The sequence below is a fragment of the Coturnix japonica genome, chromosome 2 (genome assembly GCF_001577835.2).
Source record: "Coturnix japonica isolate 7356 chromosome 2, Coturnix japonica 2.1, whole genome shotgun sequence".
Taxonomy (NCBI): Eukaryota; Metazoa; Chordata; class Aves; order Galliformes; family Phasianidae; genus Coturnix; species Coturnix japonica.
The window spans coordinates 17,245,997-17,261,619 of record NC_029517.1 but is presented as its reverse complement, the minus strand read 5'-3'; the positions used below and the strand labels follow the sequence as shown (position 1 = coordinate 17,261,619).

Below are 15,623 nucleotides of genomic sequence, written 5' to 3'. Positions count from 1 at the left end.
AAAAAGATAATAAGTTAAATTAAAGTATGATAGGACAAAAATGAGATGCTAATTGTATGTATATGTTGCTGTTTTAATGACTCCTAGTCTGTTAGCATATAACGTTATAGTATTGCCATTAAAATTAATTTTTATATTCAATTTAATAATTTTTGATAGTGAAATGAGTGTATTTTTTTTTAAATTATTTCCATTATTTCACATGTTGACAGTAACTGTCTCTACCAAAATTGAATGAAGAACTACTGCTTTTATTTTCTTCTGCTTAAGTAGAAGACACTTGATAGACACTTGATAGTGGTTGAACTACTTATCAAATCAAGCTTAATAAGGGCTTACATGAAGCAAACTTCCAACAGCATGAGATAATTATTATGGTAAGAAAATTTGAATGATTTCAAAGGTTCAATTTCAGAAAACACTGATAGCTATCAGTTAAAGTATTAGATATATTTCTTGGTTATTTAGAAATCAAAATATCTACTACTTATAATGATTGACTTACGTTGAACTGTGATTCCTGGAGACTAGTGAATTTAGTAGTCTCAGCTTCACTGTTTGAGTTCTTAAATGGATTGCAGCATCTGTGCACTTCTTGAAATAAAATTTTGCATTAGTATGCTATACTGCTTGAGTTGTGTTCCAGGTACAGTTCTAGTTCTTTACAGTTCTTTCCTTGGCCTTTAGTTAACCAGCAATTTGCTTTTTAATTTAGTTAATTGCTTGGGATTTCAGTCTGTCCCCTGGTTGATGAAGAAGTGCTTTTCAAACCAAATAACTTGCAAGCATTTTGATTTTTCTTCATGGAGTACAATATTAGATATCAGGAAGAAAAAATTTTACATAATTGATTTTTCTTCTGCTTTTGAGACTTGATAACTTCCAGTGGATTTTGTTACGGAAAGTGAGATTAGCAAATGAGACATTAACATCGGTACCAAATTCTGCATATTAGAGCAACACTTAGTTTCAGTCACTACAGAATTGTGTGAAAAGGTAGGATATCTCTTAACATATATGCTGTGATGTTCATTAGGTGTGGTTGTCTCTACTGTTGCTTGTTGCCCAAAAGAGATTAGACTAAGTTAATCTGCTCTTCCTATAAATTTCCACTGAACATCGGTAAGCCATTGCTCCCCCATCTCTTGGCTGCACAGAAAATCTCAAAAATATAAACCTAAAATATTAGATAAAAGCCTATTTTCTTAATTAATATAAGTTTTTTTTTTTAACTTATCTCTAATTTGTTAGTAGGTAATTAGTCATTTGTTAAGTAGCAGGGCAGCACAACTCACAGTCTGGCAACAGAAATTGGTTAAAATGGCAAATAAGCTGACTGCACTTCTTATAAAATAGCATAAATTTGTTAGATGCCAAGATCTGAACAACATTCTTATCCTTAAATGATGGTTAAGAACACCACTGATAAAATGAACCATATTTTTCAAGCTATGAGTAATAGCAGAAAGGTTACCAAGCTGTGGTATGGTGAACACTGCAGGTGATCCGTAAAGATGCATGTTTACAGTTCTCCTTATTGTTAGATCAAGTTCAAAACAGCTGAGCAAGCAAATCCAGAAGGTATATGAACCTTAGCTTTATTTTCAAACCTATAGCTTTATTTTCTGGTTTAAACAGTTGTTAAAGGTGTTTAGCTGTAGGAAGATAATAGTATGATTAACATATCTAAGGTTTACATGCAATATATGACTGGAGGATTATTCTTTTTACTGTTTGTTACTCAAAATGCAGCTTAGAATGTTAATTCTGTCTTTGGCTTTGGCTGGCTACTCCATTTCAATTCATGATTTTCTCTGGCAACCAACAGAAGTAAATGATGGGAGAGGAAAAACTCAGAATTCTCATTAGCAGCAATATCAGTCAGAAATTAATCTCAAAAATCACTGCTTAAATAGGGTTGAGCTGATATGGCTGAAAGGCTTGTTTGACATAGAGTCAAACAAACAAACAAAAATATGTCAGGAAGCTCTTATTTCTAAGTGTGCCACTTGAGCAGAAGGAGTTATGGTTTCTGTTTCTTCAAGCAATCAGCTCTGTGTGGGTCTTGGATGATGAACAGCTGATTTAGTCTCAGAGAGAGCTCGGTTCTAGCCCTCTGCTTTCTGGTGTCTGAGTGTCAATGAAGTTTTGATTATGATGACGAATAGAAGAATCCTTTCCCATACCACTATCTTGAATTATTTACCACTTGAAGAAGGAATTACTTGCTATATGTGACAACAGTGTGTAGGAATGCATTCCCATGATTTAAGCTCATGATGAAATGGAATGTTTGGATGTTTCCCAAAATCACTCTTGGCATTTATATGACTTTAAAGACTGTTAAACTAGTTTATTTGTAAGCAAAGCTTCCAAAATCACTTACTTCATTCAGGGACAAATTCAGAAGCAAAATTGAGCAATAATCCTTATTTTAAGTACAGAGTTTGAATAGAGGGGAGAGCGGTTTTTTTCTTTTTCTTTTTTTCCTTCAGTTATAAAGTCAGTACTGAAGAGAATCTACACAGTTCTCCACAGTTGGTTGGCAGTCCTTAGAGAAGTCTAATATATTGTTTTATCTTTCTCCAGAAGAAAACTAGTGATTTCTTCACTGCTGTCTGTTTTCTCAGTGCTGTGTCCGCTGAGGGCAAACTGATGTTTAGGCTCTTCCTGTAACCTTCAACTGATACCTTCAGATGGGGCATTAATTTCTGTTTCTTACACTGGTGGAGTCCTTCTGTGCAAGGATGCTTTTGTAATGCCCTTTATTGCTGGGTAAGGCCTGATGGGCTTACCATACAATGAACTGCAAATCTGCTTAAACAACGCAAATCCATTTCCTGACTGAGTGAAAAGGCACTCCTGTGTCAGTCTAAGTATAGATTTTTTCTTGTATTTGTAGAATTACAGAACTTGTCATTACCCAAATTATGGGGTGAGGAAAGATGTCTATTACTAAACAGACTTGTACAGAGAGTTGGGAGGGTAATGTGTTTGGGGCTTGTACTGTAGTTTTCTCTAGCTGTGGAACCATGCAATGGATGGCACCTCTAGTGAATTCTGACTGTTGTTGTTTGTATGATTATATCATTCACAGTTCATAAGAATTCATATATGTTATCCTTATTTGTAATACAAAAGTACCAGCACTTCTTCATAAGGTTTACCAATCCCAAAGAACATCTGCAGAGGCAAATTAATATTCATCTGTTTAATGATGAGGTGCTTATAGTGCCACGCACAGCCAGCCAGTAGAATCTCTGCCCTGGTATTTCTCCCAGCAGAAACAAGTCGCAGCTGGCCAGCAAGATATCCATGCACCCCATTAATACCATGGCCATATATTTAACAGCAGGAGACAGTAAAGCATCACATATCAGGATAAGCAAGGACATTCACAGAAAGCAAGGAGACTTGTTTACAGCTACAGAGCAGTTTCTCACAAACAAGTTTCTTCTAGCTACATGCAGAAGCTAGAGGCAGTTTACTTGTGTTCCCAAGCTAACACAAGCCCTTTCTCATGGGCTAGTTGCCTGTTCAGGCCATGATCTGTATTTTTCCACATACTAGGTATCTCTAATATTTTTTTCTGGAAACATCAGTCATCACTAGTAGTAACATAGACTACGATTCATCCAGAGAATATGGGGATTTAGTCACCTGGAAAATATTATCAATCGCTAGTTCATTTTTGCAAATTGTGAGTTTTATCATTGACAATCAGATACTTTGAATACAGTCTCTGTCTACAGTTGTAGCTCAAGTAAGTTATAAATAGCTCTTAAAATTATTGGCATCATTTGTTTACAGGCCTTAAAAATCTTTCTGTTCCTGTACCAGTCACTTGCAATCCATATGATGCAAAATCAGCACTTAATTTTTTCACAGTGTTTCCACATCTGATGCATGAGCTCCTTGTATGTTTTGTGAGCATCTACCACAACCCTCTGACTAAAGAGTTCTTTATAAATTCTGGTTATTTAGTAATTCTCCTGTGTGGTCATGTTACTTTCTTATCTCATGTTTGCAAGATATCAGGCAATAAATTCTGTCAATAAGTTAATGATACACAGTAGACTTGCACAGCATGCACCAAGATTTTTTAGTCATAAAACAATGTTATAATTAAGTTAAATATTATTCAAAGATATGCTGGGTTGAAAGTCGCTGCTTCACGGAAGCCATTTTTCATTAAGCTGTGGGTTTGGAAAGTGACGTTCTGAAGAATTCTGAGAGATGTGTGCAGACGCTGACTTTTTTTCAGTGATTCTTCTCAACAAATACTAGACAGTAGAAAGTAATTCTTTTCGAGTGAAAATTTGGATAATAGGGTAGCCCATGAACAAATCCATATGCTTGTGTGTGTTATACTGTATTGCTCTGGCAGATATTTGTTCACCTGCAGGAAGGGAGTGGCAACATGGTGATGGCTCCTCTGCTCCAGCTGGAGAGTTGTGTGTTTTCACCAACCAGTGTGGAAGCAGAAGTGATAAGAGACAAGGTAAGCCTCGATGAGCTTAAATGTAAGCATGATACAGTTTTATAATACAATGTTGTAGCAGTGGGAACTAGGGGGGAATTCTTCATGTAAGAAAGTATTTGAGAATTATTTTCTGCTTCTCCTTTTTCTTCTGTCTCAGTTTTTTCCTTGATTTATTTTTGTTGCTTCTGTTTCTGTATATATGCTGTACCTCATTTGTAAATCTTTATACTGGTGTTACATAGCAAAGTGAGTGACTCCTCATCCATTTACAATTCAAAGAATATTTTACAAATATTGCTACCCTAATTTATGTTAAAATTATTTGCTGAAATTCAGATTTTTTTTTACACTATGTCTGTGTTAAGGCCTGATAAAAAACAGTATTCTTGTAACTACTGTCAAATATTGTAAATTAAAATGTTCAGAAGATATATATTTTTTTCTTCCTAGGAGAAAAATGGGAGAAAATTTCTTGAATTTATGAATGGATGGTCCTAGCTTAACCATTGTAACATCAAGAGATTATGAATATGGTTGTTGCTCTTTTCCTTTAGGGAATCTGAACAATGAAAGTGAATTCAGATAATAAAGTCCGAGTAAATTTGCAACATAAATCTAATATTTCAGAACAGTGCAACAAAACTGTTCTGAAAATTATTTCATGCAATACAGTAGATAGTCCTGTTCACTGAAGATCACTGATTTGGACTGGAAGGAATGATTCTATGATGAACTTGGATTTGTTGTAACTTTTAATTTTTATTAAAAGCTTGTTTAAGTTCTTCTCTTCACGAAGCAGCAAAGGAAGCCACTATGTTTGTTGGATTTGTGGAATTTAATTTTAAAATCTTCAGGTGGACTTGTTTGCCTGCTCCCACATGTTAATTGGAATATGTAAATAATAAGAGAATTCATCTGTAATCTGGGAGAAAGTGTAGCAAATCAAATCCAGATTCCTTAATCTGTGTGCCCAGATGCCTCGAACTTTTCTTTGAAAATGCACTTCTCATTTATCCAAATATAATCCAGGTATATATTTGGTACAGAAGTCCGAAATCAATTCTGGGATATTTCTTCTTAGTTCCTCTGCAAATAAGACAATAGTTAACACTACACTGTGTACCAGTAAATTCTGTAACTTCATTGTGCTGCACTAAAACATTCTAAATGCCACTGTCTGAAATGCCTGTTGAATTCCCCAGTGATAGACATGTCTCAGGTTAAGCATATAATTTCCACAAGACATGGATATTTTATGTTTTTTCTACATTAACTTGAAAGCTTAACTGTGCTTGATTTTGGTTTCTCTAGAGAAAAAAGCACTTCCTCTGGGCCACGTCTTGTATTATGCTAACAGAATACGCAGCAAGATATGCATACTCTCATTAATTTTTCTGCAGGCTTTTTAACCATGTTTCAGTGAATACCACCACAGATAAACACTTAAAATGCAAGTAGAGAAGGTTGCTCCAAAGATCAGTTAAAAAAAGAATAGTATCCTATTGCAAGAAATAAATACCAAAACACATTCCATTTGAAACAGGGAGATGAGGATGTGCTGTGGAACTCTGCGCAATGGGCTGTGGTCTCTGCGGCTGCTCAGATAATGGTCTGGGTTGTGCTGGGACAGAAGTTAGCTGTCAAACATGGAGAGAGAAATCAGGGTGTCAATTTGAATGTTTGCCCATCTGCCACACACTGTTCTGATCTGGGAATTTTGCAAAGTTATTATTCTACTTAAACTTCTGCTTTGTGATCATCTGTTTGAGATAGTTCCCCACTGTTCTGTCTGTACCCTGCACAGATTTCAGGATGTTTCTATACTGGAATTATTGCAAAGATGGCATGTCAGATTATGCATTTTTATAGTTATTTAGGACTCCAGATGTGGTTTGTTTGTGTTTAGCCACAGCACTGGAAAAGAAGTGAAATAAACCCTACAGCCTACAGTCTCTTTTATTAATTCATTTAAACCTCTAAAATCTTATGAAAAATATTCACTATAAACAGGCTTAAAATATTTTGCTTTCAGAATATCTGCAAATGAAGTTTTATAAGCAGATGTACCTGAAATAGAACCTCAAGTAACAACTTGTTTCTGCCAACTTGATATTTTTCCTCATACTGATTTTATGTTTATTTGCAGATAGTTCTGAGAAAAAATATATTGTACATCCTGCCCACTTCTTTCTTCTGATCTCCCCTCCCCCCCCCTCCCCCCCCCCTTTTTTGTTAAATTCATATTGCATAAACAGGTTTAAAAAGCATGCACAGGTAGCCTAAAGCCCCAAAACTGAATTATGTGATGTAAATGCAGTGTTAGATAGTTTTCTAGAGGTTCTTTCCATGCTTCTCTCTGAAGAAAAACAGGGGAAAGGTGTTGATNCCCCCCCGTATTTTATTTTATTTTATTTTGGCATATATGTCTTTCAGCAAATATTTTCAAGTTAGATTTTCTGTGAAAACATTCCCTTGAAAAAACAATTATGAATGATTGAGGATTTTCTTATTGAAAAAGATGCTCTTACTGTTTTGTACATCTTGATGTTTTCTGCCTATTTGAGAATTCCTAAGAAAATACTGAATGTTATTTTGTGCATTTCATGTAATTTAAAATAGATACATTTCAACCGCATTTGTGCTTTTAAATAATCACTGAAGTACTTCAGCCACTTCAAGAGCTGAATTATAAAATCAATAAAATGTTGGTTGACGAAACAGCCAATCTGCACCTTAACTTGATTCTGGAATGCTTCTGTGAATTATATTGTTTTTCCCCTCAATTAACTATTGCCATAAGTTGATGTGCATATGAAAGCTATGAAGTTGGACATAATAGCATGACTTTAAAAGATGAAGTTGCAATGTGATTTAAAAGGATTAGTGAACTGTAATAATAATATGAAATACACCAAAAGTATTGTCAAGGGTTTGGTGTGAGCAGCTAACTTGTAAGGCAGCATGAAGGTACTCCTGGTATCTAACCAGAATCCCACTTAGAATGCAAAGCATTACCTTGCCCTTCTCTTCTGCATGTGGGTAAAAGCTGACAAATATTTGACACATGGTGAATGAAATCCAGATGCACTCCCACAAATCTACCCTTCTGAATTTCTTTCAATTTAGGTTCCTTTGAAAAATGTGATTTTGAAACTGACCTCTGCAAACATCTTCAGGTAGTGAATTTAAATCCTGGATGGATTAGAAGAAATGGCAACTCTGGTGTGGGACCACCATATTCTGACCACAATGGGAATGACTCTAGTAAGAATCCTTGCTTTCACTGAAGGAAGCATGGTCTTTTACAAGTTACTTAGTTCTGTATTATTTGCTTAAGTTACTATTTTCTTGATAGGTTTATTCACTTCTGATGTGTTTCTTTCTGAGATAAAACAAAAACCTGGACACCAGAGCTTTCTAGGTGCTTATAATCAGAGTAGCCTAGAATTCTGGTGGGGGGGATGGGGAGGGTGAAGGAATAGTTGAAGGGAGGAGGGTGGAAAGAAATAGTTTCCTGCTCTTGTTGTCCAGGAGGAATAAGTAATCAATCATCACATCAATCGTCACATTTACCTGCCTGAATGATCCTTATCTCTTACGAGATATAATGTCATAATGTTAGTCACTACATTTACAAATTTTAGAAATTACAGTTGAACCCCTTGCCTTGAGATATATTTGCATTTGATTTTTGAATGCCGAAGTGTGTGTATATGTCATCTGTGACCTGTGTTGTTGTTTCAAATATTTTGAGAGAGTGTGATTTTGGAAAAGATTTCATAGCCAATCCTGAGCCACCTTCTCTAAAATTTATATCTTTCACTTTGTTTAAAGATTGTCCCTCAACGAACTACTTAACTGTCCCTGTCCCCAGAGATATATATCCCTTATGCTTGTTCTTTTATCAGGTTAACCTTACTTTCCAAAATCTGGCTTCTTTTTTCTGCAGTACTTAAATTTCTTTTTAACTTAAATTGACTTGAGCCAAATTTTTAGTTACGATGTTACAATTTAGTTACAATTCCTGCTTTTTTGAGCTGTTAGAAAGCTTTTTGTAAGAAAGCAAAGAAAGAGTTTAACAATTTGATGGAGCACTCTATTATCAAAGAAAAGATGTGGGCTTATTATCCAAACTGATTAATTATCTTCTCCTTTTTTTCCTTTTTTGTCTCTTTCTCCCTATCCATCCTCTCCCACTAACTTCTCAAGACACAGTAGTAGTTTTGAGTCCTCAGAACATGCACAGGATGGCAGGCATAAAATGCTAGAGAGTATATAGCAACACAACTTACGGAAGACTAAATTATCACTGAAAGATTGGCAAGCCTACAGGTGTTTTGACCCCATTCTTAAATTGTTATGATCTGGGGATGTAGAAATTTTACTGTTCTCAAGCAAGTGCTACCACCTATGTACTGCATAAGATACTAAAGAACTAACAGTTCCATTTAACAGTTAATGTGAATTGTAGACTTAGAGGAGAATGGCTGGAAAAGTTGTTTGTTTATTAATATCTAATGTGACCGAGCCAAGTGAATAGGGTCAGGCTCTTTTCAGTGTTGTGTAGTAACAGGACAAAGGGCAACAGGCACAGACTGTTACGCAAGAAGTTCCATAAAAACATGAGGAAGAGATGCTTTACTATGAGGATGACAGAGCACTAAACAAACTGTGATTCTGTGAAATGCATTTATGATCCTTTTACTTAAAAGCATACAGGCACATCTTTAACTAGGTATTTTGAAAATAAGACTTAAAATAAATATTGGATTAAACTGATGTTAGCAGAAAAATCTCAGTTAATACCAAAACATTTTCATAAAGTAAAATAAACTTTATTTTAAGTGCATGAGTTAAAAATCAAGTGTTTTGCAACATAATGACAGAATAATATAATTTCTTATAATCAAGAAACAAATAAAATCAAGCTAATAAAAAAAAATCAAATCCAATAAAATCTTGTCTGAAATCAAAATAAACTAGGCAACAATATTAGTCTAGCTGAAATTTCTAGAGTCTGTGCGTGCTTAGTAGTATGTTGCACCAGAAGTCAGCAATGACCTGGAAGCTATTCCTGCCTATATCCAGTATCTTGTAAAGAATTTGTGGAGAAGAAGAAACTTATGCAGCTACTTAAGGCCAGCAAGTTTTCAAAATTTCCCATTCCTAGAGACTTAGCAGACTGTGTAATCTGTTTTATATTTGTTCCTGCTTAAAGACTAGAAAATATATTGTACATTTACAATGAAGTCCTACAGCAGAGCATAGAAGGGAAGAGTTCCAGCTGTCACAATAAGTAATTGCACACAAATTAGCAGAATTTAACCATTTAGTAGCACTCAGCTGGTTCTCTTTAGCTTTGCCTGCCTATTTGGTTCTTTATTTTCATCGATAATTTAGCTGAAAAATTTAGTGACAAACACTAAAAAAAAAAAAAAAAAAAAAACCAAAATTTTATGAATCAAAACCTTTTATCTGTGTAGACTTTTAATACAAATTTGCTGTTCAAAAATTTTCATAAGATTACCAGTTCTTCTCCATCTATGACTTAGTATCTGTGGTAGGTGAAATCTGATTGTTTTTGTTTGTTTGTTTGTTTTCAGTTCATATATATTTATCTTTAGGGAAGAAAAAAGAAAAATAAAAAAGTCCTAAGTGGAAAACCTGATGTAACTTTGCTGTTAGAGAGCCTTGCTAAGCCACCAATCCACAAATTATTGTAGGTAGAAGGAGTATCATTGTGGCTGACAGGCTCCAAAAGTACTGATGGAGTAGCTGTTTGAAGTCTAATACCTAAAAGGAATGCAAAAGTGCAGTATGCTTCTCTGGAAGGAATTGCTCATCGAGCTGGACTTGTAGCATTTTGTCAATGATTTTCCTCTTTCTCCCTCTCCTTTTGCTGCTCCTTGCATCCTTTAACTTTAAAATTCAACATATCTGAAAACTTCACATTGTGGAAAAGCAAAATTTAGACTAGTGGTATCTGATGTTCTGAAACTGATGAAGATCTGCTAGAAGATTTCAAACAATCATGCTAGGAAGATGCATAGTTACAACCATGTTTCCCTTACTCTTGATGAACTGCTATCCTTTCAAGTAAGGCAAGATTTAATTTGGAGTTATTTTGTAACACAAGTATAATGGTAGATTCTGAGAATGACACTTCCTTCATTTGTGATCCAAGCATCGGGGTACCAGAACCTCCTCTCTGTTGCAAGGAAATTTCCTGAACAGCCAGAAGCATACCACATCCCTGGAAGAGTGGAGCACTATAACATCCTCTCATGTCTTTCTTTCTCTACTTCCTTAAATACTTGAACTGCTATAAATCACATCGGTTTTTTGTTTAAGCATGAAATATGCAAAATATTCAACTAGTTAAGTTCTTTGATCAGCTTACTAAGTCTTAGTTTTGTTTCAAAATTTTGCACTTTACTGGGAACTTAAGCCAGAAGCAATATGTCAAGATGTGGAAAAGCTTAGCATACAATGGCTATGAGAATGCCATAAATCTTTTTTATCACAAAGTTCTACTTGGCTTTTAAGTTACTAATTCATCCTTGATTGTGTCTTTTCTTCTTTTACAGTTATAGTTCCCCAAATTTACATATATATTTATTTTAATAGCTTATTTCCTTTCGTTATCTTCTGAAATGAGATTGTCTTCTGCAACGTTAAGGTCCAATGTTTTGCTTCCAACTGATGAAGAACATGTTTGCCAGGTATTTTGATGTATTGTCCTTTATTTTGGCTTTTTGTCATGGCACTTCAGTATAATAATTATAACTTTTTTTTTTTTTTTGTGCTAGATTACATTTCAGTATTGGATCAGTCAGAGTGGAGTATTGATAGTGGAGCTTCAAAAGCACTCTGAAGATACTATTAAAAACATTTGGCATGATGCAGGAGAACTGGAAAGCCAGTGGAAAGCAAAAACCATCACAGTCAATAGCAGTGAAAATTTTGAGGTTGGTATCGTGAGTTGACTGTAAATTGAGCATAAAGGTAGGTTTCTAAATTTATTTTTTTCTAATAAGGAAAATATAAATATCCTGTAATTGGGAAACATTGTCACAAAATATAAAAAAGATCAGTTATTTGGAAGCTCAAGGCTGGTATAATAAATGCTGTTTGTTCTCACTTACCTGGTGTAAAAGGTGATGATAAACCTCACTTAAAATTTACATGTGTCTTAAATAAGAGTATCCTATTGCACTGTAAACTATATATCTGCTGATGGAAGTGATATCTTGGGATCTTAACCTTCAATAAAATATGCTTATAGGCTCAGCCTAACTATATTGTTAAGTTGAGGTTTAATTTATAAGTATACTGTCTATGAAATAGTGTTCTGTACTGATAGCTTCGGCTCTCTAGAGATGCATCAGGTGACAAACACTGAACTACTTGTTGTAGCTATATATATAATTTTTTTATGGTAACTGAGCCTTTATTACAGAATACATTCATATGATGATATTGCTTAAATCTGCGATGATTTGCTTTGTGTACAAACCTGAAGGTGTAACGGCACAACCTTGTTCCTATAAAATATAAGATAACACAGTTATTTGACTTGCAGAGGTAAAACTCCAGGAACTTGAGTTTTGAAACAATATTTGTCTGCACAACTCCAGCTGAGTATGTATGTTACAAATACATGCACCTAACTCAAGTATCAGTGTTGTTATCTGTTGAAAACTTAGCTCTATCTGACGTAAGCAGTTTTTTAGCAATGCAAGATTGTACTGGAAGGGTTTCTTTCTATACTTTTCATTCTTCATATTGTTTAGAAAATTGACTGGCTTTGCGAATGTTCAATAAAGTACATCATCTTCCTGCCTCTAAATTTCTGGATCAAATCCTAACTAGATTGCAGATTGCAAACCTTGTTATGTTTTGGCTTCTGTAAAGCAAGCTGGCGCATCCAGATTTAAAGAGACAGATGTCAAATTTGTTGCAGTAATCATTACAATTGACTAAAGGAGTGTAGCTGGGCACATCATCAGATCCATAGAACAAGGCTGAGTTTTTCTTTGTTTGCAACTTTCCCCTCCAGTTACAGTTTGCAGGATGCTGGTCATGCAGTTTATTTGTTCTTCTGAACTTTTCCTACTATGAGATCTTTAGCCCTGCAGGGCTGTCTGCATCATTCTTCAAGGAAATGTTTCAAGCTATGCAAAAATAAAAAACGTCAAAGGCTCTTATAAAATGACTAGTAATCATACCTGTTCTTTACATCAACATGAAAAATTCCCACTGCCATGAAACTATTAGAAATATAATTATTTCCTGTTCCTAACTAACGAAATAATTAAAAGCTTTAAGCTTATTATGAATATGAATTTTGTTGTCATGTTTATTATTTTGATTATAATTTCAGATTTGGTTCTTAGTTGCTCTCCTGAACTACTTTTTTCTCCCTTCCACTCAGACCAAATTTCTTTTTCACAAGTTTCATTAAGGGAATTGGTTCAGGACTTAGGGTTTCACTTCTGTTTCTGCAGTTATTTCCTTACCCCTAACATTTAATACTATGGATCTTTGCTGCTTTCCAAGTAGTGTGGTTGCTCAGTTCCCTCCTATTTCAATGCAGTAAGTTAAAATCCGCCTTTTACACAGAAATGTGTAATATTTGTAGCTTCATTTCAATAGAAGATGTTTTTAGGAAAAGCATCACTATTGTAATATTGTAACAGAATAAATGTTGAATTTTGCTTTCCATTCTGGGTACTCTTCAAGGTTTGTTTTGGCTAAAAACTGGTTGATGAAAGGCTTCTAAACTGAAAAGTTATTTGTTGCCCTGACTTTGTTTCCAGTTCACTGGCAAATTTTGAAAACAACCAGAAAAACATTCATATTTCCACTCTCTGAAGGAAGAACCATTTGATAAAATGTACAGTCCTTTCTATTTCCCAAGTGTTATGATCCCTGCTTAGATTTTAATATATTTTGCTGTGCTTCTCAGATCTTTCCAGTAAAATTTGTTTGATTTTGCTCCTTCATCTGTTGCACTGGTGAATATCATTTCTTGTTGATTTCATGTTAAACTCTGCAGGTTATATTCCATGGGATGGTGGAGAACCAGAGACAAAATGAAACAGTTGCTATTGACGATGTTTCTTTCAGTGAAGGATGTTCTTTAGCATCTGGTAAGCATACTCATTTTTCAGGAAATTGTTCATTTTTCTTTGCTTTTTGCTCTGATTAGAAGAGAAATACAAAAGAGGGAGAGCCATACGGTACTTAAAGACTTTCTTAACTCAGTGTTTTTTAGTGACTAATTTCCATTCCTCTAAACAATCATCTGTCAAATAACATCTTAACGGAGTTACAAAAAATGACAATAAATACCTTGAGATGTCTAGTATGTTACACTATACCAGCATAGGAGAACATTACTATCTCATTGGGCAGAAAGAATCTGTGGCAAAAATCAGACCAAAGAACTGATATTTTCATACAGCTCAGGAAAAGCCTCAGAGATGGGTGTAGGGAAATTCCCAAAGCACTTGTGTTTATTTTTAAAAATGTGAAAGGTCCTGCTGCTCAGCTGTAGGGGAGTTTATTTTGTTCTGCTCTGCTACATCCAAGAGCTGTAGTGTCAGGATGGTCAGCTCTGCAGCTGAACCATCCATGCATGTTGAGATTCTTCGGCAAAACATTTAGTCTTTTGCTTTTTAACCCAACACAGTTTCATGGGAAAAGAATGCAACCCATCCTAGCAAAAATTAGATTACTTACTGTTCTATATTACAGAAGAGTATTGCAGTGTTGCACCCAGGCTACAGCCTCAGCTCAGTATGGTTCTGGTTCAGAGCTTCCCTTTTGCTTCCTGCCTCTGAGACATGGCACAGACTGTGAGAGTCTGGTCGTTAAATTTAATGTGAGGTATGAATACCATGTTGGACACATATCCAGTTACGTTTCAGAAATATATATTGTTTCATTTTTCTATTTTTTTAAATATTATTATTATTATTATTATTATTATTATTATTATTATTATTATTATTATTATTATTGTAATGTAGTTTAAAACAAATTTCTCTGGAGGTCTGACTGGGAAAATAGATGCATGTGGTTAACATATTAGAGTGCTGAGCAATCAGAAGCAGATTGTAGTAAGGCCAAGACACAGATCTTACTGTAAAGATTCAGGAGTGCAAAGGAGATCTCTATTGCAGAAAAAAAGAAGTTTGAGCTAACTAGACTCAGTTGTATAAGTAAGTCTTTCCATGTTTTGAATTTTTTATTTTTTTTTTTTAAATGAACAGCTGCAGAAGCTAAATTCATATAAATGTTTTCATGTTGTTGCAAATCTTGATTTTCTGTTTTGTGGAGGTTTCCTAGCAGTTCTACTTAAATGAGCAAGGATGCTAATTTAAAACTATATGCATACTTGTCTGCAAACTCAGACAAAGTTGAATTTGAAATTGCCAATGAAAAAAAAAAGGAAAGAAGACAGATGTAGTATTCTCCCAGCTTTGTTCTATTCCTTGGAGGATTTCTGAAGAAAATATTAAAAAAAGAAAGTAAATAAAAAAGCATTGCCAGAATCTAACAATGTACACAATTAATTCAGTGGGTGGATATCAGTCTCTCCACAAAAATATGCTGATTTTCTTTCTTTCCATAAGCAAAGAGAAATGAAAAGCATAGCAGCCATAGAGATGAAATACTGTCTCAAAGAGGAAAAAAACACATTAAAAATAGAAATAAACATATACTCAACAGTGTCTATAAATCTATGTGCTAAACTTACCTTAGATGACAACAATTGAAATGTGAAGTACACATATTAAACTGCAGCACTCAGAATTAGTCCAATAAGAGTCCATTCTTATCCTGTGTGCCAACATTAGAAATGAACGTCATTAGGAGAAATCTACGTTGCTCACAGTAGTTAAGGAACAAGTCAAACAATCTTAATTTTCTCCCTGAAAGAGTAATTTTACTGTGGAACATCTTCCAATAATTAAAATAAAAGGTCAGGTTAATGGTAGCTTGAATTAGAAGTAACTTTTTTCTGTATCTGGTTAAGTTTTTATACAATTGGTCTTCTTTTAAATTTGTAGATAAAATCCATGAAATCTTCCAGATTTTCAATGCCAGAGTAAACACAGGTGAACTGAATTGT

General features: G+C 34.6%; 1 protein-coding gene across 2 annotated transcripts in view; it reads left to right on the top strand.

The window, feature by feature from the left end:
* The first annotated feature begins 4,192 nt into the window (after positions 1 to 4,192).
* The window catches only part of MALRD1 (MAM and LDL receptor class A domain containing 1), a 204,643-nt gene continuing 193,212 nt past the window's right edge, over positions 4,193 to 15,623 (top strand). The window contains exons 1-5 of one of the 2 annotated variants that reach the window (XM_015853499.2): positions 4,193 to 4,501; positions 7,610 to 7,747; positions 11,111 to 11,205; positions 11,293 to 11,451; positions 13,542 to 13,635. In XM_015853499.2, the coding sequence (XP_015708985.1) occupies positions 4,339 to 4,501; positions 7,610 to 7,747; positions 11,111 to 11,205; positions 11,293 to 11,451; positions 13,542 to 13,635 (649 nt within the window). In that variant the 5' untranslated portion in view covers positions 4,193 to 4,338. The remainder of the gene's footprint in view (positions 4,502 to 7,609; positions 7,748 to 11,110; positions 11,206 to 11,292; positions 11,452 to 13,541; positions 13,636 to 15,623) is intronic. The other variant, XM_015853500.2, reaches the window with a different exon arrangement.